A 23,315-nucleotide genomic window follows, 5' to 3' on the forward strand; every position below is an offset into this window, starting at 1 on the left:
GTCTTTATTTATGTCTACACTCTGGGTTTTGGGGTCTCTAGAGACCCCAGAAAATAACATTTAATTTTGTAACAAGATAATAGTTTTTTTTTTTTACAAATGTAATTTTATTCTGTTTGTTAATGTTTTTACTCAACATTTGTGCAGTTTTTGGAGAATATATGATATTTTTTAAATTTCTATAAATAAATTAATAAATAAATATTTAAATAGCCTTTTTACAAAAAAACAGCATTTGATGTAAAATTCACTTTATAAAAGACCCAGATTTCTAACTTTCATTCATGGGGATAACATGGATGATTTTAAATGGTTTAATGTAACATTTTTGCCCATTTTTTGGAAAATGCAGTTTTAAAATAAAAAATAATAATTTTAACCACTAGATGGCTATAGAGCTCCAGTATATGCTATTTGCTATTAGACTACCTGAAAGATATCTTTTCACAAGTTGGATTCAGTTGGATTCATATCTAAATATTATAAAATCACAATTATAACAAAAATAAAATATTTTTGTCAAAGTTTAGCATTTTTTTGTACCAAAAAACCCCCCAGTTTTTCAATAATGTTACATTATGATTAGAATCAAACCTGAACAAAATGTTACAAAGATAAATGTTGGAGTCTTAAGATTTTATCATTTATTTCAATCATTTATTTTTAATCTAATTCTAGATTCTAGACACACACAATTGCGTGTGTGTGTGTGTGTGTCTGAGAGATAAAGAGAGAGAGAGTGTGTGAGTACACATTGTCGATGTGCCAGTGTCACCACACCACTTTATATTTGAAGTGGTTTAGCATTTTGGATGATTTTATTTGACAAATTATAGCCTTACAAATGTTCCTGTGTGTGTGTGTGTGTGTGTGTGTGTGTTTACATTTTCAATGTGTCAGTGTCACCAATTTATTTTTGTGGTGGTACTGCATTTTGGATGATTTTATTTGACAAATTATAGCCTTACAAATGTTCCTGTGTGTGTGTGTGTGTGTGTGTGTGTGTGTGTGTGTGTGAGTACACGTTGTCGATGTCAGTGTGACCACTTTATATTTGTGTTGGTTCTGCATTTTGGATGATTTTATTTGACAAATTATAGCCTTACAAATGTGTGTGTGTGTGTGTGTGTGTGTGCGTGTGTACATTTTCAATGTGTCAGTGTCACCAATTTATTTTTGTGGTGGTATTGCATTTTGGATGATTTTATTTTACAAATGATAAGAGAACAGTTTTTATAGTCTCAAAAATGTATTCCTCTATATGTGTGTGTGTGTGTGTGTGTGTGTATACACGTGTTGTGAGCAATATAATTTAGCATTGTGGATGTTTTTTGCATTGGTGGAAGTGTGCCACTTTATTTGTGCCATTTCTGCGTTGTTTCTGATTTTGATGATGAATTTTGTCTATTTTGATTGCGGGGTCTCCAGAGACCCCGAAGACCACGAGTGTCACAATTTTTGTCACGCTAACATAAAAACAGATATCATTCCACTTTATTTTTTTTTTTGTAGATCTAGAAAGTGTTGAGAGCCGTAGAAGGTTTCATACCATTTGGACAAAGGGAACATTTTTTTTAATTTGAGCAAAAGTCATTTGGGGTCCCAAAAGACCCCATAAACCATCAGAGGGTTAAATAGACATGCCAGCAATCAGTGTAATTGGAAAGAGTGATTTTTTTTTTTATTCTAAGCCAATCAAATACCTTGGTAACAGCATGGTAAATAAAAAAATAAAAAGATTTATATACACATACCTGTATACTGTATATATATAGAGTGTGTGTGTGTGTGTGTGTGTGTGTGTGTGTGTGTGTGTGTGAGAGTAGACCCTATACTTAAAATCTCTTTTTTTTCCTTCTTAAAAAAAGAAGCAGTCAAGATAAGCCGCAAACAAATTCAAAGTACATAAACACACCTGATTAATAGTGTGATTGCATGAAACTATATTAAAGCACTCATTCATAACATCAAAGACTTTAAGCTCCATTTTTGAGTCCAAGCAATAATAAAAGTCTTTTTATGCTTTAACATTCATGAGCAGATGAAGGTGTTTGGTGTCCTACTATACAGTAGGTGACGGTGGTCCAGGTATCTCCTGTCATCTTCTGCATCAGAGTCTAAAAAGAAATAAATCAAGCCATCACAAAATGTGAAACAGTTCATATTCAGCATTGGGTCACATGACATTTATTATCTGTGACGTCTGCAGGAATATGAACAGTCATTTGAATCTCACCTCAACATCATCATAGTCTGTATCATCACTCTGTTTGACACCTGAGAGGTCAGAATGGAAGTTTACTGCACAGATTACAGGTTTGTGTGGAAACATGTTTCTCTGCATTTGATTACTGTCAGATGTTTGATTTCTCTCATGTCTCAGACTGACAGCCTACAAGTTTAATATTGACCAGAGTTCTGGATTCACTAAACAGATCTTACTATTACTAATGATAAAAGGGCACATTTATTTTAATAGATTCTTCAGAATTAACGACACATTCTCATTCCCCCTCGTCACATTTGGACACTTATTCAGGACCCCTTGGAGTCACTTTTTAACTCAGGATCCCCTTTAGAGACATTTCTCGATGTTCAGGGACTTTTGGTGTCAATACACACAATGGGCATGGCTTTGCAATGAATAACTGTGACTGTACCTTTATTTTATTTGCTCTTAAACTTTGTTTTCAGTACCAAAGAATCTAAATTTTCAGGTATAAATGTGAGATCAGTTTATCTGTCAGTATATCTGTTTCAGTATATCTGTGATGGACATACCTTTATTATTCTTGCAGCAACAGTAAAGGACCAAACCAGAAAACACTATCACTCCCACAACAATCACAGCTGAGATCAAAATGTAATCAAATGTCAAACTATGGATTGGTCTTCTTTCATTCTCTGGAAAGCAAGAGATGAAGAACAGCATTAATCAGCCTATTCATAGCATATTCACAGTCCCTTAATTATCTAATAATATTTAATATTTAACATTGAATATTTAATAACATGCCTCTTACAGTTTGTAAACTAAAATCTGTTTGATTTGTGAAAATAAAAACAATAATGCTGACTGAATGTACACACACACACACACACACACACACACACACACACACACGTATCTTTACCTCCACAGAGCTGTTTGATGTTTATTCTGTCTATTGTCCAGCTGACAGTGTTGCTGTGGTTACAGATGATGGATTCCTCACTGCAGTGCAGGATGAGACTGTTGATTTGTGATGTCACTTCCTCTGGAGAGCATCTGTTGTTCTGATAGCTAGAGTTTATCATGAGGTCATGAGCTCTGCATGTGAAGTTCACAGTACAGGAGTCACTGCTGGACCAGTGTGAGTTTACAGTCAGAACAGGAGCATCAACAGCGTCTGAAACACACATTTACTCCAAGATCAGAATCACACTCACAGCCCAGTGATGTAAAATGGTTCAAATGCTTGTTTTATTGAATAAAGACCACAGTAGTGAAGTGATAAAGTACACATTATATCTAAAGACAACACAAAGATATTTTAAATGAATTTATCTCTTCCCAAAAATACTTCTTTGACCACATTATTATTTATATAAAAGTGAAAATTAAACTCTTTCATAAATATTTTATGCAGGAACACATGAAATCACACAATGAAATGAGTCTCACCTATAACAGATACTCTGTATGTAAAAATATTGTTCTCTGATTCTCCACTTGTTCTTGCTGTATAGAGTCCAGTGTCTGTCTTCTGCATGTTCTTCAGTGTGAGAGAGAAGGTTTCATCATTGAAATCCACTATGTCCTTGTAGGAAGAATGAAGTTTTACTTTTTTATATTCATGTATATATTTAACTATAATCTCTGATTTATCATTTGTCCAGGATAAAAGATCAAACTCTGGTAGTTCTTGTGTCTGTATATCCAGTTGAACAGAATCTCCCGTCTTCACAAACACAGAGATCTCAGCACTGAACCCTGAGGAGAGAGAAACACAGTTCAGCTTTTGGATTTGGACCCATTTTACACCTCCATCTTACTCCATCATCAACTCTCACTCCTGTATTTGTTTGAATAAATAAATCATGAGATTCAATGGTTCAGTAATTTGTTGGGGCTGTGTTCACAGTAATATAAATGTGTTATAACGACACCAGACAGAAGTCTGATTACAACTGTAATGCAGCATTAAGACCTTGGTCAAGGACGTACATCACATCAAGTCAACCGGAACAACTGTCATATACTGTATGTTTTATTATTTTTATATCATCACCAGCTGAATTAATTTCATTGAGCACATCAGAGAGAGGCTCAATCCATGAATATAAAAAACTTGTTTCTATGATACATGGATCATGAAATATAACTAAAATATCTCAAATAAGTAACTGTATAACTTTAGGGGCTTTAAAGCATCATCAGCATCACTTTGTGTTTCAACCCCTGAAAAACTGGTGTCTGTAAAAAGATTTGCATTTGTTTTTCAGTCCAGACATGATTCCCTGTCCACTCTAGTGTTAGTAATGTTAGAGACGAGTCACTCTAGTTCTCTAGTGCTTTAGTTTCTCATCAGGAGCAGATCCTGTTCATGAGATGCAGAACTATAGCAGACTGAACATGATGCTTTACACAAGCGACATTATAGATAGAGCACTTGAAAACAAGACATTTCAGTTATTTATACACATGTAATAATGAGTGTATTACCTGCGTTACAGATGAGGAGAAGGATGAAGGATGTAAGCAGATGATCTACTGCCATTGTAACAAACATCAAGATGGCTGAAGTTGTATTCTTAAAACAGGAAGTTGAATATGTGAAATTACACTCATGTAGCCTCATTATAACTCTCTCACCAGTTCAGTTTTGTCATGATCCTCGGCTGGACAATTGTTATACAAGTTAGATTTAATGATAATGCTTCTAAATATAATAAAGCAGGAGAAGTTTAAGAAAGATACAGGACAATTTAAGAGAGTTACAGCATTTTAATAACCTGCATATGATTTTTTCTCCTTTATTATTGAACAGTTATTCATGTACAAACAATATGGCAATATAAGTAAATCTTTACATTAGAACATACAGAACGGGTAATAACCTGCATACAAGCCACACACAGGTTTAGAAGTGAGAGAGACATTGACGTTTGTAAAGCCCAACTAGAACATTGGCCCAGTTTATCTGTTTAGAATGGCCCTGTTAGCCTCTGCTGGTAGAAGTTATAACTACACCATCTGACTGCAAAAAGCATTTTCCCCACTCAGTGTGTGTGACTGTACACAAATGGCGTCCCTCACATGTTTTATATATAGGCTACTAGTGCAAAATGCCCGTGCAAAATCAGTTTTTAAGTGTGTTTTTAGTAATTGTTGGTTTGGTGTGTTTGAGTGCTCATTTGTTACAATTACACAGCAAAAGTTCAGAGACATTTTTATTTGTGCATGGTAGAAAGCACACAGTGAACTCCGAGAAAACGCTATGCTTAAGCAAACATTAGGCAACTACAAATGGTGCCCGTGAAAGAGAATGTGAACGCATTGAAAAGGATATTTTAGCTGGTGAATAGCATTTACACAGTAGCGATAACATTAAGCGCACCAGAATGAAATATAATATTCAGAAGTAAACAGCATAGCTGACTTATAGATTCAGTTTACATCCACAAATGAATAAGTGCGTTGATTCAGGGAACAGTGCAAAGTAGGACCGTTTTTGTGAGCTGATCGCTGAACAAAAAAGTTCAGGAGATATTTCTTAGCGATGGCTGATTTCAACAGTTTCAATATGATAAAAAATAATGGATTAATTGCATTTTGGAAAAAAAAGTGTCATGAATTTATTGCATTTTTGGGAAAAAATAATCCGTTTTTATAATAAATCTTTGAAAATCAAAATCTGGATTTGAATTTTTTATGTTATTATAACCTTAAAGTCCGCGTGAACCGGAAGTTGCAAACGACTTTTCTCCAGTGTTGTGACGTATTTCCCAGTAAAAAGGAATATTGAACAGAGGGCAGGGTTTTACTCTAGCGCTCCTCCTCTCCATCTCTCGCTCATAACAGACTAACGGTTTGAGGGGAGTGGTTAAGCGTTTCCCAACCCAAGTCCTCAAACCTACGTCATCAGGGAAGGTCCTCCAATGCAGAGGGGAGGGGCATTTTCAGATTTTGATTAAAGATTACGAAGCCAAAATTTTTTTGTGTGTGGATTGACTTGCATGGATGAATTGTTCACCACAAAACGATCAATTTAGGCAAACAAAGTAAATATGGTCAATTTTGATTTCATGTGGACTTTAAGATGCTATGTGAAAGTTTGAAACAGAAAATAGTGGTTTTCATCTAGCCACTTTCTTGGTAAAGAAAATACATTTTTATTCAAATTAATCAAAATGGATTTATCACGTTCTGGAACCAAACTATAATATTCAGAAGTAAACAGTAGCCGTTTCTCAATGTCAAGGAAGGATCCTCGGAAGCCAGAATTTCGAGGATGCTACGTCATCGACATCCGTCGAAGGACTGTTCCAATGTCGAGGATCCTCGGAATTTCAGCCAAGGACTGAGTCCTCCGTTCGAAAAATATCCCATATACAGGAAAGGATGCATAAGTGTAGCCTTCGCGCTCTTCATGCTCTCAAAGCACTCACAATCCTATGCGCGCAGCTTTGCTATCTTGTTCAAAAAATTCAAAATGTTGGACGTTAACGGAGTCGGATCGTTAACGGGGCAATATGCTTTCAAATATAAGTATATTTACGTTACCAAACATTTGTTTTAAAAAATAATTACATCCATTATGTTATGAGTCAAATTTACCCGCACTGTTTATAAACACACTTGACAGTCAAAGAATCACTATGATTAAAAATGAGTTTTTTGATTTAAAAACGATTATATTCATTCGATTCACATGACGTCACTGTAGCTTTGCGCCGCCATCTTTGCGACCGACGGTCTCAGTAATGCCTGCAATATGTTGTGCAGTTGGCTGCAACAACAGCCGAAAGAGGAACCCCGAACTGTATTTTATTCTATACCAAAAGAAGAGAGAATCATTTATTTAAAAAACTTGAAGTCTCATGTTGGTTTGTGGTTAATTATATTTCCATTATACTCTCAGTGGCCAACATTATACAGACAGATATCGACAGATAATGTTTTGTCTTCATTTTATTGTTGGATCTGTTTAAATGCACTTTATTATGGTAAGTTAGTAAGATTTGGGGTTGTTTTGAATATAACTGTCTGTCTGTCTGTTTGTTAATACCTACCTAAATCTAATAAATATTTTTCTGAAGTTCATAAAGACATTGTCTTCGTCACATGCGCTTTAACGTTAGATGTTATGTTGTGTAAGTAACGTTAGCTCTGCAGACGATGCATAATTTCAGCCTTGAAATGCATATTAAAGGACTAGTTCTTCCTAAAATGATCATTCTGCCGTCATTTACTCACCTTCATGTGCAAATCCTTAAGTTTACTTTCCGTGGAAGACAAAGGGACATTTTTGAATATGTAGCCTAATGGAGACTCTTCTTGTCAATGTAATGAAAGTGAATGAGTAACGTTAGCCTACTGGGGGCTGTCACGCAAAAAATGATAATAATAAAAGACAAAAAAACATCACAAAAGTATCATAAAAGTGATCTAATACGACTCGTCCGTTATATTAATATTGTTATTTATTCATATGATAGCTTTATGTGACGAACAAACTGCAATTTAAGTCGTTATATTATAATCACTGAGCTTACCTCTTGATAGCTTTTAATCGCAGCCGAATCATTCAAAAAGATTCGACTCGAAAGATTATTTCATTTCGATATTTGTGTGTATTAAACCTTCTTCTCTGTAATTGAACATCTGTTCTTTCGGACAGATATGGCAGTCTTTTATGATATTCGGCTGATGTCTCTGGCTGTGCTGATGGACGGTTTAGATAGATTCATTCATGCCAGCCGAACAGCTGCAGATTCATAGATTCATTCATGACATCGCCTCGACTCTCATGAACGCGCGCCATGAAGCTCTATGACTTAAGTATTTCCTCTGAAGGAAGTGACTTGGAAGGACCAGTCCTGCCAAGGAAGTATCCTTGACATTGAGAAACACAGTGCAGCTGACTGAGTGTTTATGTCAGAATGTTTATTTTTAAACCACAACCTTCTAAAAATGATATAACGATATCTTTTGCATTTCTCATCCAAACAACGTCAAACTTGGCACTGCACTTACTCGTGCCCGTGGCAAGACACCTGTCGAGTTTGAAATCCATCGGACTAACGGTTCGAGAGATATGCGGTTAAAAGACACACACAGACAGACAGACGTTTCTGTAATTTATAGATAGATATTATAGCTCTATTCAGACCATTAAAGACCAGCTTTGCATAATACATTTTGTTTTTTTGGTTATTTGGTGAAAAATAAACATTTTCAAAGATGAAATCTTATGAATGTATCTTTAGCAAAGAACAAAAAAGGTTATGTGGATAAACATGATGTAAATCATCAAATAATAATAATAATAATAATAATAAAAGGACATTATGAACAATCGGTGCACTTGTCATTAAATGAAATAAAGGTCTAACAGACCACCAAAAATAGGCTGTATAGCACAAAAAATCATATTGTGGGCTTTCAACAAAACAGCATGAAGAAAATAACAATAATAAGAATAAATATAGTTGCAAGTAGCAAATAAAAATAATCAATTATTGTAATTGATTTTAAAATATAATTTAAATGTAATTCTCCTTAATACAACTATTAATAAAGAATAGTAATAATATTAATACAAATAAATGAAAATCACCTGTTGGTCAGCGACTGTAATCCATCCAAACTTGAAAGTCAAAAAAAAAAAAAATTACACATGGCCTATTAAGACAGAGGGTGATCAAATCCTTATAAGAGAATCTCAGACAGCCTTATATAATCACTGTAATACCCTCATGTTGAGCCTGTTGTGTTACGCCCAGATCTCACTTATAAAGTGGTAAAACGCGTGCCTTGCCTAGTTATTTAAGTACACCAAAATCATAAAGCTCCAACCTCTCAACAAAGATGATCTTATTCTCACTAAATCTTAGAAAATAAGGTCCAGAATAACTAAAATGAAAGTGTGAGCTACAGAGGAAACAGGGTTATTGTCCAAATAAATCACGTGATTTCTGAGAAAGTGAGGGGGACAGAAGGTCAAGCGTTTTACCAGTTTTCTTTTTTTGCAGACCTTTGTTGACAGGTTTTTGCTTAATATGCTATTTATGTTTAAAGCAATAAGAAAGAAAGAAAGAAAGAAAGAAAGAAAGAAAGATCTGTAGGCTACTTTTATGAAAAAGCTGCAAATGTTTTCCTGATATTATTGTCGGGGAGTTGTCGTTATATCTTGCCATCATGGCGACAGCATTGACGTGGCAGTGTTGCGAAACGGAGTTTTGCTCAATCGAACAAGAGATCTCGAGGTACGCTCTTTCGGCCTTAGAATCACGAATACAGGGGCTACTGGAGAAACATTCACAGTTATGTGAACGGAAAACTTTGTTGGAAACTTCCCGGGTCATGGATAGGCCTACTTCACGGGAGAACCGCTTCGAAGCACCGTCAACATCTACACCGTCAACACGGATGAACATTTGCAAAACACTACTGTCTCAAGAAAAGCAGTTCCCTTTCGTTGTCACTCCGAGTTACGTCGGATGACGACGAATGGGGTTTCGCTTAGAAAGCCTATCATCTTCGAGTATATAAAACGAGCCAATGGCAATGAAATGCCATGGGTCTGCGGAATTTGCATAGCGTATCTCCGCCCCACGCAGGCAGGGGCGGATTAAGGTGTTCAGGGGCCCCTAGGCTGCTCTTTGTGTGAGGCCCCCCCTAAAAATTTATTTATTAGTGCCATGCATGGTCCACACGCAACTATGGTGAACTGGCATACACACATTGGCCCTCATTTATCATTCTTGCGTAGAAACGGGCGTATATGTTGGCGTTAGAGAGAGCCAACACTACAATGTTTCCTTTACATTCCTTCAAGTGGTGGCCAATTCACATCTACCCAATCACCTACTTGTTTTGTTTCTTTTGTTTCTTTTTTTTTCTTATGGGCAAATTAGGGTCTTTTTTTTGTTCGCGGCGCGGTTATGGGTTTGTTTTTCTTCAAAAAAAAAAAAAACTTTTAATATATTTTAATTTGTCAAGAATTGTAAAAAATTGTAAATACGCTTAATTTGTGCTAAAATAGTCTAAATGTTTAGTTTTAAGAACAATTTTAAAAAGCTGGTTATGTCCATTTTGATGTTTCTGTGCAAGTTCAGCAGACAGTGAGGTTCGGGTTTGTTCCGATCAGAGCTCGTGAGCGGAGAGCGCATTTCTGAATATTCCGCTCCGCTCGTTCATTCCGCAGGGTCACACGCTCAACACAGAAGAATGTCCTGCTGCCTGGCTCGAAAATATGTGGAATAAGGGCTGCTTCCGACTAAATTTTTTTCTAGTCGACTAGTAGTTGTTCATTTAAGCCATTCGTGGACAAATCGCCCCTTTATATTAATTTAATTACTTAGGGCTATACACTGTTAGACCTTACCGGTTTTTTTTACAGTAAAATACTGGCAACACTGTTGCCAGTAAAATACTGTTAATTGTACAGTTCTTTACTGTAATCTAGTTTGTTTCTGTAAAAATGCACTAAATTATAGTTAACTAATTACACTTGCAGAAACCGACTGCCTTAAATTGACCAACTGTCATTTAAATGTATTAACTAAAATGTATAATGCATTAATAATGTGAGTAAAGTATTACTGTGAACTTCTTTTATTTGAGACCACTAAAAAACTATTGTACATAAAAAGATTTCCACTGGCTCAGCAACTACACAGTCACCGCCTGTTAAATAAAGCAACATGCAGCATATCATCAATGTTTGTAGATCTTCTCCTGGACTGAAGCACAGGCTCTACTCTTCTGCACAACGGTGACCCAAAAAATACATTTTACAGTAAACTACTGGCAACAGTGTTGCCAGTATAAACCTGTTTTATAACTTACAGTTTATTACTGTTAAAAAACATTTTGTGGGTGTGTCTTTTTTATCTTACACAGTTAACCCTTTCAACCCCTCAGGGAAATCCACACTACGAGTAAAAAGTAACGATGCAGTGAGATAATTAAGGGAATATGTAAGTGATTGTAAGCAGAATCACTGAAGAAAAGAGAAACACAAGAACAGAAAATAGAGAAACACAATAACTACGACTGACTTCCAGTCATTACACATTATTACACTTATTATTAACCAGTATGACTTTATTTCTGTCATACATCTACAGAAGTTGTTATTGAGATGTTTAATTGAAAATGTTTGGTTTGAAGTTACCATTATAGAGATCAGTGCTTGCTTTAGTTGGGATGCTGATGCTAAAACATTAGTTTTTCTTTTGCTGCTTGAGCTGTGTTGTTGCAAGTCACACTTGTGCACACACAGTTTATGAATGACTGCAGTTATAATGATTATGATGACAAAATCATCATATTGCCTGTTCATTCACTAAGGAATTCATTCTCACTTATTCAGAGTTTAATCCTCAATCAAAAGTGTTACATTACCACCACTGTGAAAACGCAGCAATAAGATACAATGACTCTTTTTTTTTAACACATGATGCATAACCTTAGAAACAGACCTACACTGTGTTTTAGAATCACCGAGATATCACAATTTAGCACATGAATCTCAACAATGGTGGCAATATTTCTTTTTTATTATTATTATTATTCATGCAGCAGTGCATGCTGGGAGTTTTATATTATCCTGGAACCCAGCATGCATTGCGACATGAAACTTTTCACCATTGTTGAGATTCATATGCTGATTGTTGATGTCTGTGTGTGTCTGAGTCAAGCAGGAGTAAAATAAAATTGAATGCACTATATGATTACAATATTCTTCAGAAGACCTGATTACAGAAATATTGATTTCATTTAGTAGATTCACAGATATATGCTAAACATGAGATAACTATAATTTCAATGACTATATACAGAAAAAATCTGAAAATCAGGCATGTCCAGGATGATTGTGACATCATCACAAAAAAATAAAAACACCTGATCATCTTCCTCTTGACTCTTTCTTGCCATAACAAATGTGTTTTATAAACTCACTGTTACAGCAGCCAGAGAGAGATAAAAGGTAAGAAGTCCAGGGACAAGAGACCAACTAAAGCAAATACTGATCTCCATCATGGTGACAACAAATTTTATTAATAACTAAATCTCTGTTAATTCTCAACAAGAACTTTTGTACATGTATGAAAGAAATAATCGTAAACTGGTTTGTAAACTGGTTTCACACTCAGTGTGGCTGGAAGTCAGTTGTAGTTCTTGTGTTTCTCTTTTTTCTGTTCTTGATTCTCTGTCCTTCAGTGATTCTGCTTATCAGGTGTTCATCAGTGTCTCAATTCACTCACTTCTTTTCATTCAAGTGGACTATATTAGTGAACTAATGTAGGGAATAGTGAATGAGGGTATAGGGTGTGATTTGGAAAACAGCCTCTGAGTGTCGATTTTGAGCACTGTTAATTCACAGTATATTCCTGTAGGCTAGTTTTATTTTCTACGGTATATTACTGTTTTAATGGAAAATGGTATAATATTGTCAGAATTTTACAGCAAGGGTTAACAGTGTACGGTATGATACCCTAAGAGCGTTTACATATAGCCGCATTCAAGCGCACGAACGCACGCACGCATAAAGCTTGCCACAAAGAACCGGTAAAAGTAATGATTATGAATGTGTCTAAAAAGCAAGGAGACATTTAATTATTTATTGATATACTGGTGATTTCTGTGTCGCTGCAAAGATCACAATGCTGACTCGCCATGAACGCCAGAGAGAAATGCACATTTCAGATGACATATTCAGAGAGTAGCCCATTTCTTTTGGTTTTGAATATTTTCGTTTGCAAGTAGACATTTCAAGCTTTCGCTAATAGATAGCCTATATTTCTCAAATCTGTGAGGCACAAGCTGAGTTTCGGCGCCCTCCAGTTCACGTGCAATGCAAGTGATCGTGTTGGCGCCTTATTACATTGTCTGCTATATATTTTCTTCTTATTTAGTAAATACAGGCAATTGGTTGATAAAACATTGATCAAAATTAAGATACAATTTATACAAAACGAAAATCTTTTAAAAAGTGACTTTCTACAAAACAAGACTCAATGAAGTGGTCAAAATCATGTTTTACCCACTCCATGTCTTCAGACATTGCGCATCTCATGATGTATAATATCTTTCTCATGCTGCATGCTCACTTTCATAATCAACATTGATTAAATTAAAAAACATAATGACGTCAAATATGTTCTAACCAGCCCTCGGCCCTGTTGCAACAGTCGTTGTTTAGGTAGGCTCTTAAACGCACACGTACAGTCTCGGAGTCATCGCTGCAACCAGGAGATGAAGAGAGCTGAGATCCACATCACCTAGCACATCTTCGTCTCTGCCACCCCAGGATACTAGCGCGACTAGCGCGGCTAGCGCAGCTAGCGTGACCAGCACCGTTGCTAGGAGGGCGCCAGCGCCTCTGCCTCTCAGCGTCTCTGCCTCGCAAGTGGATGATAGCTCTGAAGACGCCTAGCAATGGTATACCTTTAGTGGTAGTATACCTTTAGTTAAGTTATACCTATGAGTAGGCCTGTCGCGATAGTCAATAAATCAATTAATCGCACGATAAAAAAAAATTAGCTCGATAATTTTTCCGGCCGCGATAATTCCATTTGCATGCTTGTTTGTTTTCCTCCCCTCTCTCTCTCTCTCTCTCTCTCTCTCTCTCTCTCTCTCTCTCTCTCTCTCTCTCTCTCTCTCTCTCTCTCAAATAGACTGGATGACCACTCTCGGTTCCTTAGCGTATAGGAGGAGTGAACTCTCTTGTCAGTTGCATGGTCTTTGTGTGGGGAGGCGGCGTCGCGGCGCTTGTCAGTCACATGGTCTTTGTATGGGAAAGCGCCGGCGGGACTGCTTGCAGCGACTGCCGGGAGAGAGAGAAGACGCTAGTTGTGAGTTGGAGGGAAAAAAAAAGAAAAAGATGGAATTGGTTTCAAAGCCAAACGCGACAGCGAGCCCGATCTCATAAAAATGCGTATCTATAACACGAATGTTATTTCTCGTGCCATTTATACGCCAAAAATAGTTTTTGCGTGCATATGATACGCACTTTATGGCGTGTAATACGCACTCACTCCTCACCCCTAATCCTAACCAAGTATTTTCAGTGCGTAGCATATACACGCAATAAAGCGCGTCTCCGTCTTCCCGACAGTAAATTACACAATCACTCGGGCGTTTAGTCGACAAAGTAACAGGAGGACAGTGCAAAATGCTGTGGTATCCTGTTGAGGCTTTTTTAAATTTGTTTACAAAGGTCCTGACCGGCAGTTTTGCCTGTTATGGAATGTATCACTATTTATGTCTGAGCCTAATGTTTAATATTTTTTGAAGTGCAATTTTGTTTACATCCATTTTATTTATTGTTTTTGGTATTTATTCAAGTGAATTTTTTTGTTAACAGACACTGAGAGTCCATTGCTTTTATTGTTTTTGGTTGTTTTGTTCATTTTTTGTGGATGTTTAAAATGTTTTTCCGTTTTCAATGTTTAATATTCTTAAGAAATAAAAGTTTATAGATCTTTGAAAAGGTGTACCTGCATTATTATGCCATTATCATTATATTAGATGAAAATGGTCTCGAACGACAATATTATCGTTTATCGCAATAATTTCTTGGACAATTTATCGTCCAGCAAAATTTGTTATCGTGACAGGCCTACCTATGAGTCTTCGTAGCGCGCTAAGAGACAGCGTTATCGGGAAATGCAGCCCAGGTATGATGCGTATGATGCGTAATGGAGATTCCAAAGCGCTCTTCTTTGGTCAGAACCATGGAGAGCGATCGCGGATAGGTCCGTCCTATGCACCGAAACTTTTTACAATGCAACAAAATATTTAAAGAGCATCAAGCTATTAAAATCTATATTATGTATACGCACATATAATATAACAGTATAGGCCTATTAGTCAGTAATTTTTATTAGGTTAAACAGTGATTCAATAAGGTTTTTAATTTAAGGCCCACCCACAATTGGTCTGGCCCATCCAAAACTGGAATCCTGGCGCCGTGCCTTTGCGCTTAAGTAAATAAAAAATAAATTAAAAAATTGTCTGGCCAATCCGAGGCCCCTGCACACGTGGGGCCCCTAGGCTGCAGCCTAGGCAAGCCTGTGCATTAATCCGCGCCAGCACGCAGGGGGTATATAAGGAAGTGCGCGAGCAACATGCAGATATGTTTTCGTTTCGGAGCCAAGTTGATCACTTCACTCCACAGCCAATTCTGAGTTATCATCTCTATTCTCTTCGAAACGAGCCTCTCTCCAAGTGTTGGTGTGACAGCGAGTTCCAGCGAGTGCACATTCCCTGCTTATCTGTGCAGTGATTTGCCAGTGTGTGTGTGTTCTCTCCCTGGTCGCTTCAACATTTGCGGAGAAATCTCCTTTCTAAAAGAGCTTACATGGTGCACGTCTTTTTAAAGATGCCTCGCCCGTGTACTTCTGGTTGCGGTCTATTTGTTTCTGATTCTGATGGGCACAATCTCTGCCTTGTGTGTCTGGGTGTCGAGCACGCTAAGGCAGCGTTTGTGGATGAGTCATGTTCCCACTGCGGGAACATGCCCATCGCACGGTTACGGTCGAGACTCAATGACCTTCATGGTAGAGTCCCCTCATCCGCACCCCGATCTACGAGCTCCACGAGAGCTGGTACTTCGGCTGGCGGCCAGGGTGACCTGAGGGTGACGGTGTGGAACAAAGCGCCGACTATTCCACGCTCCACACCCCCCTCTACTTCCGTGCAACCCGCGAGTGTTCCGGATATGACCGCAGTACAGTCCTCTGACTTGCCGCGGATCTCATTTGGCGCTCCAGATGACGATTCAATGTCAATCGCTGCATCACAAGGTGGGCAGGAGTCCTTGGGAAGTGATGATTCGGCTGTGCTGCCACCCTCGGGTGCTCCAGCATTGCCCAAATCAGATCCCGAGCTGACGGCCATGCTTTCCCGGGCAGTCCCCGCCACCTGGTCCAGTGCGCTCGCGGCTGGACGATTGGTTTTTGGGTGTGGCCCCCCTGTCTTCCCGTGATCGCTCGGCGACCTCCTCCGCCTTGCCTCCTCTCGATCAGGCGGCCGCCAATGGGTACACTGGGGTTCCCCAGGTTGAACGCTCTGTTGCGATGCAGCTGTGTCCTCAGAGTGCTTCTTCCCATGGTGACCCTAAGCACCCCTCCAAGGCCTGTAGGTTCTCCTCCACCCTTGTGGCGAAGGCCTATAGAGCTGCGGGGCTGGCGGCCTCCTCACTGCATGCCATGGCGACACTCCAGGTCTACCAGGCCCAGATGTTGCGTGACATGCACGAGGGGAGGTCTGACCCAGGGCTCTTCGATGAGCTGCGTGCCGCCACCGACCTTGCTCTCCGGGCGACGAAGGTGACCGCACGCTCCCTGGGTCAGGTGATGTCCACCTGTGTGGTCCAGGAGCGACAGCTGTGGCTCAACCTGGCTGATATGCGGGAGGCCGAGCGGACCCGGTTCCTCGACACCCCCATATCCCAGGCTGTGCCCAGCAGTTCTCGACTGGCTTTAAAACACGTCCTGCCCCGGCGGCCCGCTGCTCCGGCAGCGCAGCCGTCGGCACAGGTGCCTCAGCCTGCTCGCCGCTGAGGACGCCCTCCTGTGGCTCCCGCCCCTCCCGATCGGCCCCAGCAGTCCGCTGCTTCCGGGTCGCGTCGTGGAGGAAGCCGCAGGACGGCGCTCCTGAGGGTGGCTGCTCAGAGATGACATCCAGTTCTGTGCAGGAGACAGTAGCAGGGCCGCTCCTTCCCCCGGTGGAGGGCCGGGGGAGAATCCTTGGTTTTCCCATTCCCGCTGCTCGTCCCTCGCCGGGCAGCACCCTAATGTGGTTAAAGACAGAACTGACACACTCATCTCTGAGCACACAGAGTTCTCGGATGACAGCATGCGCCGCCCACGGGCCACACCCCTCTCATCCCCCTCTGTCGCCAGTCCCCTGCCAGAGCACGCCCCCGTGGGACGCTGGTCCTCCCCTGGCCTCCTCTGGCAGGATGCGGCAAATGACCGCGCCCCCGCACAGGGCCGCTATGCCACCCTTGCCTGGGCCGGTCATTCTGCCTCGCTGCACCACCGAGGGTACGTCTGTGGTTCGAATGACCCTGCTGGCGCAGTTTCTGGGGGCCTGGCTAGAGCTCCCCAGACTGTCCCGCTGGGTCGCGAGAACCATCAGGCTCGGCTACGCGATTCAGTTCGCGCGGTCTCCTCCCCGCTTCAGGGGAGTCCGCTTCACTATGGTCGGTGGCAATGCCCCTGTCATGAGAGCGGAGGTCGACACCCTACTGTCCCTCCAGCCGAAATGAGGTCCGGCTTCTACAGCCCCTACTTCATTGTACCAAAGAAATCCGGTGGGTTACAACCTATCCTGGACCTGCGCGTCTTGAACCGCTCCCTTCACAGGCTGCCGTTCAAGATGCTCACGGCCAAACGCCTTTTCGAATGCGTACGGCCACAGGATTGGTTTGCAGCGATCAACCTGAAGGACGCCTACATCCATGTTTCCATTCTTCCTCGACACAGACCGTTTCTTCGGTTTGCTTTCGAGGGGCGGGCATACCAGTACGCGGTTCTCCCTTTCGGGCTAGCCCTGTCTCCTCGCGTCTTCACGAAGGTCGTCGAGGCAGCCCTTGTTCCTTTCCGGGAACATGGGGTTCGCATCCTGAACTATCTCGACGACTGGCTGATCCTAGCTCACTCTCGAGATCAGGTTTCGAACACAGGGACCTTGTGCTCCGGCACCTAGCTCGTCTGGGCCTTCAGGTCAACTGGGAGAAGAGCAAACTCTGCCCTGTGCAGAGGATCTCTTTTCTCGGGATGGAAATCGACTCGGTCGCCATGTCCGCGTAGCTTACGAGCGAGCGCGCGCAGTCACTGCTGACTTGTCTTCGTCAGTTCGAGGGCAAGAGTGCGGTCCCACTGAAACGTTTTCAGTAACGCCGCTCGGCGTTACGCCGCTCGGTTTGCTTCATATGAGACCGCTTCAGCTTTGGCTTCGCGATCTAGTCCCGAGGTGGGCATGGCAACACGGCACCGCTTCCGGGCATTGCTCAAGGGTCAACACGTACTAGTCCGATCAGACAATACCGCCACAGTAGCGTACATCAACCGTCAAGGTGGTCTACGCTCCCGCCGTATGTCGCAACTCGCCCGCCACCTCCTCATATGGAGTCAGAAGCATCTGAGGTCGCTTCGAGCCATTTATATCCCGGGACACCTGAACCAGGCGGCCGACGAGCTGTCTCGAGTTCGGCCTCTCGCTGGAGAATGGCGACTCCATCCCCAGTTGGTCCAGCTGATTTGGGATCAGTTCGGGGACGCTCAGGTAGATCTGTTTGCCTCCCACGACTCGTCCCACTGCGACCTGTTTTATTCCCTGTCCGAGGGCACGCTCGGCACGGATGCACTGGCGCACAGCTGGCCGCGGGGCCTACGCAAGTATGCGTTTCCCCCAGTGAGCCTTCTTGCGCAGACTTTGCGCAAGATCAGGGAGGACGAGGAGCAGGTAATATTGGTTGCCCCGTATTGGCACAACCGCACCTGGTTCCCAGAACTAGTACTCCTCGCGACAGCACCTCCCTGGCCAATTCCCCTGAGGAAGGACCTGCTTTCTCAGGGACGGGGCACCCTTTGGCACCCTCGTCCCGATCTTTGGAACCTCCACGTGTGGCTCCTGGACGGGAGGAGGTAGGTTTGAGTACCCTACCACCAGCGGTGGTGGCTACCATCACTTCCGCTAAAGCATCGTCCACGAGACATGTCTATGCGTTGAAGTGGAACCTCTTCGTCAACTGGTTCTTCTAAACATCAAGAACCCACGAAATGCCCGATCAGTGTCGTGCTTTCCTTCCTGCAAGAAGGGTTGGAGCGAAGGCTGTCTCCCTCCACCCTGAAAGTGTATGTTGCCACCATTGCCGCACATCACGACACAGTTGAAGGTAAGTCTCTGGGGAAGCATGACCTGATCATCAGGTTCCTGAGAGGAGCGAGGAGACTAAATCCTCCTCGCCCTCCTCTCGTTCCCTCTTGGGACCTCTCAGTGGTTTTAACTGCCCTGCAGAGTGCTCCCTTTGAGCCTCTGCAATCAGTGGAGCTTAAGTTCCTGTCAATGAAGACAGCGCTCCTGGTTGCATTGGCCTCCATCAAGAGGGTAGGGGACCTGCAGGCATTCTCGGTTGACGAAGCGTGCCTGGAATTCGGGCCGGCTAACTCTCACGTGATCCTGAGACCCCGGCCTGGATATGTGCCCAAGGTTCCCACCACTCCCTTCCGGGACCAGGTGGTGAACCTGCAAGCGCTGCCCTTGGAGGAGGCAGACCCAGCCTTGGCACTGCTCTGTCCAGTACGCGCCCTCCGTGCTTACGTAGACAGAACGCAGTGTTTCAGGACCTCAGACCAGCTCTTTGTCTGTCATGGTGGGAAGCTGAAGGGAAAGGCTCTCTCCAAGCAAAGGTTGTCTCACTGGATAGTGGACGCCATTGCTTTGGCTTACCAGCAGCAAGGTCGTCCATGCCCCCTTGGTGTGACGGCCCACTCCACCCGGAGTGTGGCATCCTCTTGGGCTTTAGCGCATGGCGCCTCGCTAACAGACATCTGCAGAGCTGCAGGCTGGGCGACACCCAACACATTCGCGAGATTCTACAATCTCCGAGTAGAGCCAGTTTCTTCTCATGTACTCGCTTCAACTAGCCGGTACTAGATTCTGCTCAGGTGTCTTCGCTTGCTCGCCATTCCTCTCCACGGACGGGATACGTGCGATATTTTCCTCAGGTGAGCCTAATAAGCCCTGAGTCTCCTCCAGCACTGACGACGTCAATGCCAGAGTCATGCCACTGGCAGCTTCGCGCTTGGCTAGGTGCCTCCATGTGCATGGTTCCCCCTCCGGGCGACCCCCACATGTCTATTTCCACTGTAAGCCTCTCTGAGCATGTGTCTTTCCCTTGGCAAGCCACCTTGCCTCCCCTGGGGTTGAAATATTCCACCTGCGGCTGGACACCCCAGTGATTCTCCATATGCAGCCCTTCGCGGTCATATGTGTATTCTAAGTCCCCCCCTTCGGCTGGGCATAATTGCATATTTCCACTGAGATATGCTTCCCAGTGTACCTTGGTATTCCTGTGTTAAGTAGGACTCCTTCGTCCGTGCCAGTCTCACGACAGGGAGCTCAGACTTACGCAGGGTACTGGAAGACAGTCGAGAGATGGCGTGATTACACTGGGAACCCCATTCGTCGTCATCCGACGTAACTCGGAGTGACAACGAAAGGGAACGTCTCGGTTACGTATGTAACCCTCGTTCCCTGAGTAGGGAACGGAGACGTTACGTCTCCCTGCCACTTCCGCTGTACCGCTGGAACGCCTGAGTTCAGTCTCGGCTCCTCAGCGAAGACATATCTGCATGTTGCTCGCGCACTTCCTTATATACCCCCTGCGTGGGGTGGAGATACGCTATGCAAATTCCGCAGACCCATGGCATTTCATTACCATTGGCTCGTTTTATATACTCGAAGATGATAGGCTTTCTAAGCGAAACCCCATTTGTCGTCATCCGACGTAACGTCTCCGTTCCCTACTCAGGGAACGAGGGTTACATACGTAACCGAGACGTTCTCAGTAGCCAGCTGAAACTTACAGCAAGTCTGCAGAAAAGCTGAGTGATCGTTAATTCACTGGATACAGTAGCTAAGGTAATCAGCATTAAAATATTTTTTCTCGAAAACACTTGGATCAAAGTCTAGGCTAATTTATGATTGCTTTATTATTGTTATCTGACGGTGTGAAATATTATTAACGACTATAAATACATAGGCCTTCTTAATTTATTATATCCAGCAGCAAAAGTTTTTATTCTTTTATATTTTGCAAAGCCTTAATTTCCCACCCTGCTCCAGATAATATGCTAGATCGTATGCCACCAAAGAACACTCCATGTAACTTGCTATTAAAAACTTTTATGGAGAAATATGACTTAATAGATATCTGGCGACAAAAATATCCAAATAAAAAAACATATACTAGGTGTAATACTGCTTTCTCCAGGCAATCAAGAATAGATTTTTGGCTTACGTCTAGGAATGTTGACTTACATAATATCTCTGTTGAGATAATTCCAACCCCTCTTACTGACCACAAAGCATTTTTTCTCAGTATGCAGATATCCACTTATTATGGTCCTGCAAAATCATCTTATTGGAAACTTAATAATTTTTTACTGAAAATCGAATCAGTAAAAATAGAGATTACATGTCTCATGAAGTATTTTTTAAAAAAAAGGCTAATACAGAAAAATTATATTGCACTAATTGGGAACTTTTTAAATTTGAGGCTTCAAAATATTTAAGGCATGTTGGCAGTCAAAGTTAATAAAGAACAGGAAGATATAATTATATTTGGAATTACCCCACTCCTAAACAAATGGTCTAATAACTTTTCAGATATAGATAAAACAAATATGGCAGAATTACAAAGCAAACTAGACAATATCTATAAAAAAGGCTGAAGGAGCCTTTATAAGGTCTAGGAAAAGATGGCTGGAGGAAGGTGAACAGAATACCGCCTACTTCTTTAGATTAGAAAAGAATCACGCTACATTAAATATTCATCAATTAAAAATTAATGATAAAATATCATTGATTTAGACTGTTCACAGAAAATATTCCAGCATCCAACAATAAACTAATCTAAATGAGTAACTGTATATGAATGTTAAACCCCATTCATAATTCAAGCCACACACAGGTTTAGAAGTGAGAGAGACAATGACGTTTGTAAAGCCCAACTAGAACATTGGACCAGTTTATCTGGTTAGAATGGCCCTGTTAGCCTCTGCTGGTAGAAGTTATAACTACACCATCTGACTGCAAAAAGCGTTTTCCCCACCAATGACAGCCATTCAAAATATCAGTGTAAAAAATAGCAGAATATGGCAAATATCAAATTATGTACTTCAGGGATCCTGCAGTCTTTGAGTTGAAGGTTTGTGAGTCCAGTCAGGATAGCTTTCTCTGGGAATTATAGCGCTCATAACACCAATTGTTTCAGCTGAAAATTGATTTATTCTAAAGTATTATCAAATTGACCTATACTTTACCAGATTAGTGTCACTAACATTTTAAAATATCATGTTCAACCAAAACCTGGTCAAGAAAGACAGCAAATTCAAACAGCATAAAATCAATAAACAGTATGATTACAGTACATGAAACTATATATTCAAATGACAAGAGGAAAGCAGAGAAGCACTTGTTCATAATATCTGAGGCAACGTAATGAAGTTCATTGGACTTACAATAGTATAAGATATTCTGTACACTTCCACAAGAGCCATGAAGTCTGGGAGTAAATCAAGACTCTACGCTCCATTTGTGAGTCCAGTCAATCCAAAAAGTATTTTTATGCTTTAACATTCATGAGCAGATGATTGGTGTCCTACTATACAGTAGGTGACGGTGGTCCAGGTATCTCCTGTCATCTTCTGCGTCAGAGTCTAAAAAGAAATAAATCAAGCCATCACAAAATGTGAAACAGTTAATATTCAGTATTGGGTCACATGACATTTATTAACTGTGACGTCTGCAGGAATATGAACAGTCATTTGAATCTCACCTCAACATCATCATAGTCTGTATCATCACTCTGTTTGACACCTGAGAGGTCAGAATGGAAGTTTACTGCACAGATTACAGGTTTGTGTGGAAACATGTTTCTCTGCATTTGATTACTGTCAGATGTTTGATTTCTCTCATGTCTCAGACTGACAGCCTACAAGTTTAATATTGACCAGAGTTCTGGATTCACTAAACAGCTCTTAGTAATATACAATTTTTTGTAGTATCTCCAGAATTTCATAAAGAGTTAAAAAGTGTTTGAAATCTGAAAAAACTAGTTGAGTGTTTATTGCCAGCAGCAAATATTTAGTGAAGTCAGAATTGTAGTCAAGATTTGAGAAGAAATATTTAGAAACAGGACATTTTGTTCATTTAAAGGATTTGCAAGGAATATTTTATGCGGTGAAACAGAAGGAAAATAAACTATAAACATACAATATGGCCAGACAAAACTAGACAATGATGTATCTTGGCTTAAATGTTTAGACTGTGCAGTAATCATGTGTTGTTTCTCTATATAAACCTT

General features: G+C 41.2%; 2 protein-coding genes across 3 annotated transcripts in view; both read right to left on the reverse strand.

The window, feature by feature from the left end:
* LOC311086717 (CD48 antigen-like) overlaps nucleotides 1–23,315 on the reverse strand; it is a 25,553-nt gene continuing 2,238 nt past the window's right edge. The window contains exons 1-7 of one of the 2 annotated variants that reach the window (XM_084119730.1): nucleotides 7,460–8,231; nucleotides 4,706–4,793; nucleotides 3,665–3,973; nucleotides 3,135–3,389; nucleotides 2,782–2,904; nucleotides 2,237–2,277; nucleotides 1–2,117 (exon numbers count right to left, since the gene is read on the reverse strand). In XM_084119730.1, the coding sequence (XP_083975856.1) occupies nucleotides 2,025–2,117; nucleotides 2,237–2,277; nucleotides 2,782–2,904; nucleotides 3,135–3,389; nucleotides 3,665–3,973; nucleotides 4,706–4,793; nucleotides 7,460–7,465 (915 nt within the window). In that variant the 5' untranslated portion in view covers nucleotides 7,466–8,231 and the 3' untranslated portion in view covers nucleotides 1–2,024. Of the gene's footprint in view, nucleotides 2,118–2,236; nucleotides 2,278–2,781; nucleotides 2,905–3,134; nucleotides 3,390–3,664; nucleotides 3,974–4,705; nucleotides 4,794–7,459; nucleotides 8,232–23,315 lie in introns of those variants that run through there. The other variant, XM_084119729.1, reaches the window with a different exon arrangement.
* The window catches only part of LOC311087010 (CD48 antigen-like), a gene marked incomplete at its 5' end in the record, with an annotated part of 26,624 nt that continues 25,140 nt past the window's right edge, over nucleotides 21,832–23,315 (reverse strand). The window contains 2 exons of the mRNA XM_084120269.1: nucleotides 21,832–22,668; nucleotides 22,788–22,828. The remainder of the gene's footprint in view (nucleotides 22,669–22,787; nucleotides 22,829–23,315) is intronic.

This window comes from Abramis brama (assembly GCF_963993115.1).
Source record: "Abramis brama genome assembly, chromosome: 7".
In the NCBI taxonomy this organism is placed as follows: domain Eukaryota; kingdom Metazoa; phylum Chordata; class Actinopteri; order Cypriniformes; family Leuciscidae; genus Abramis; species Abramis brama.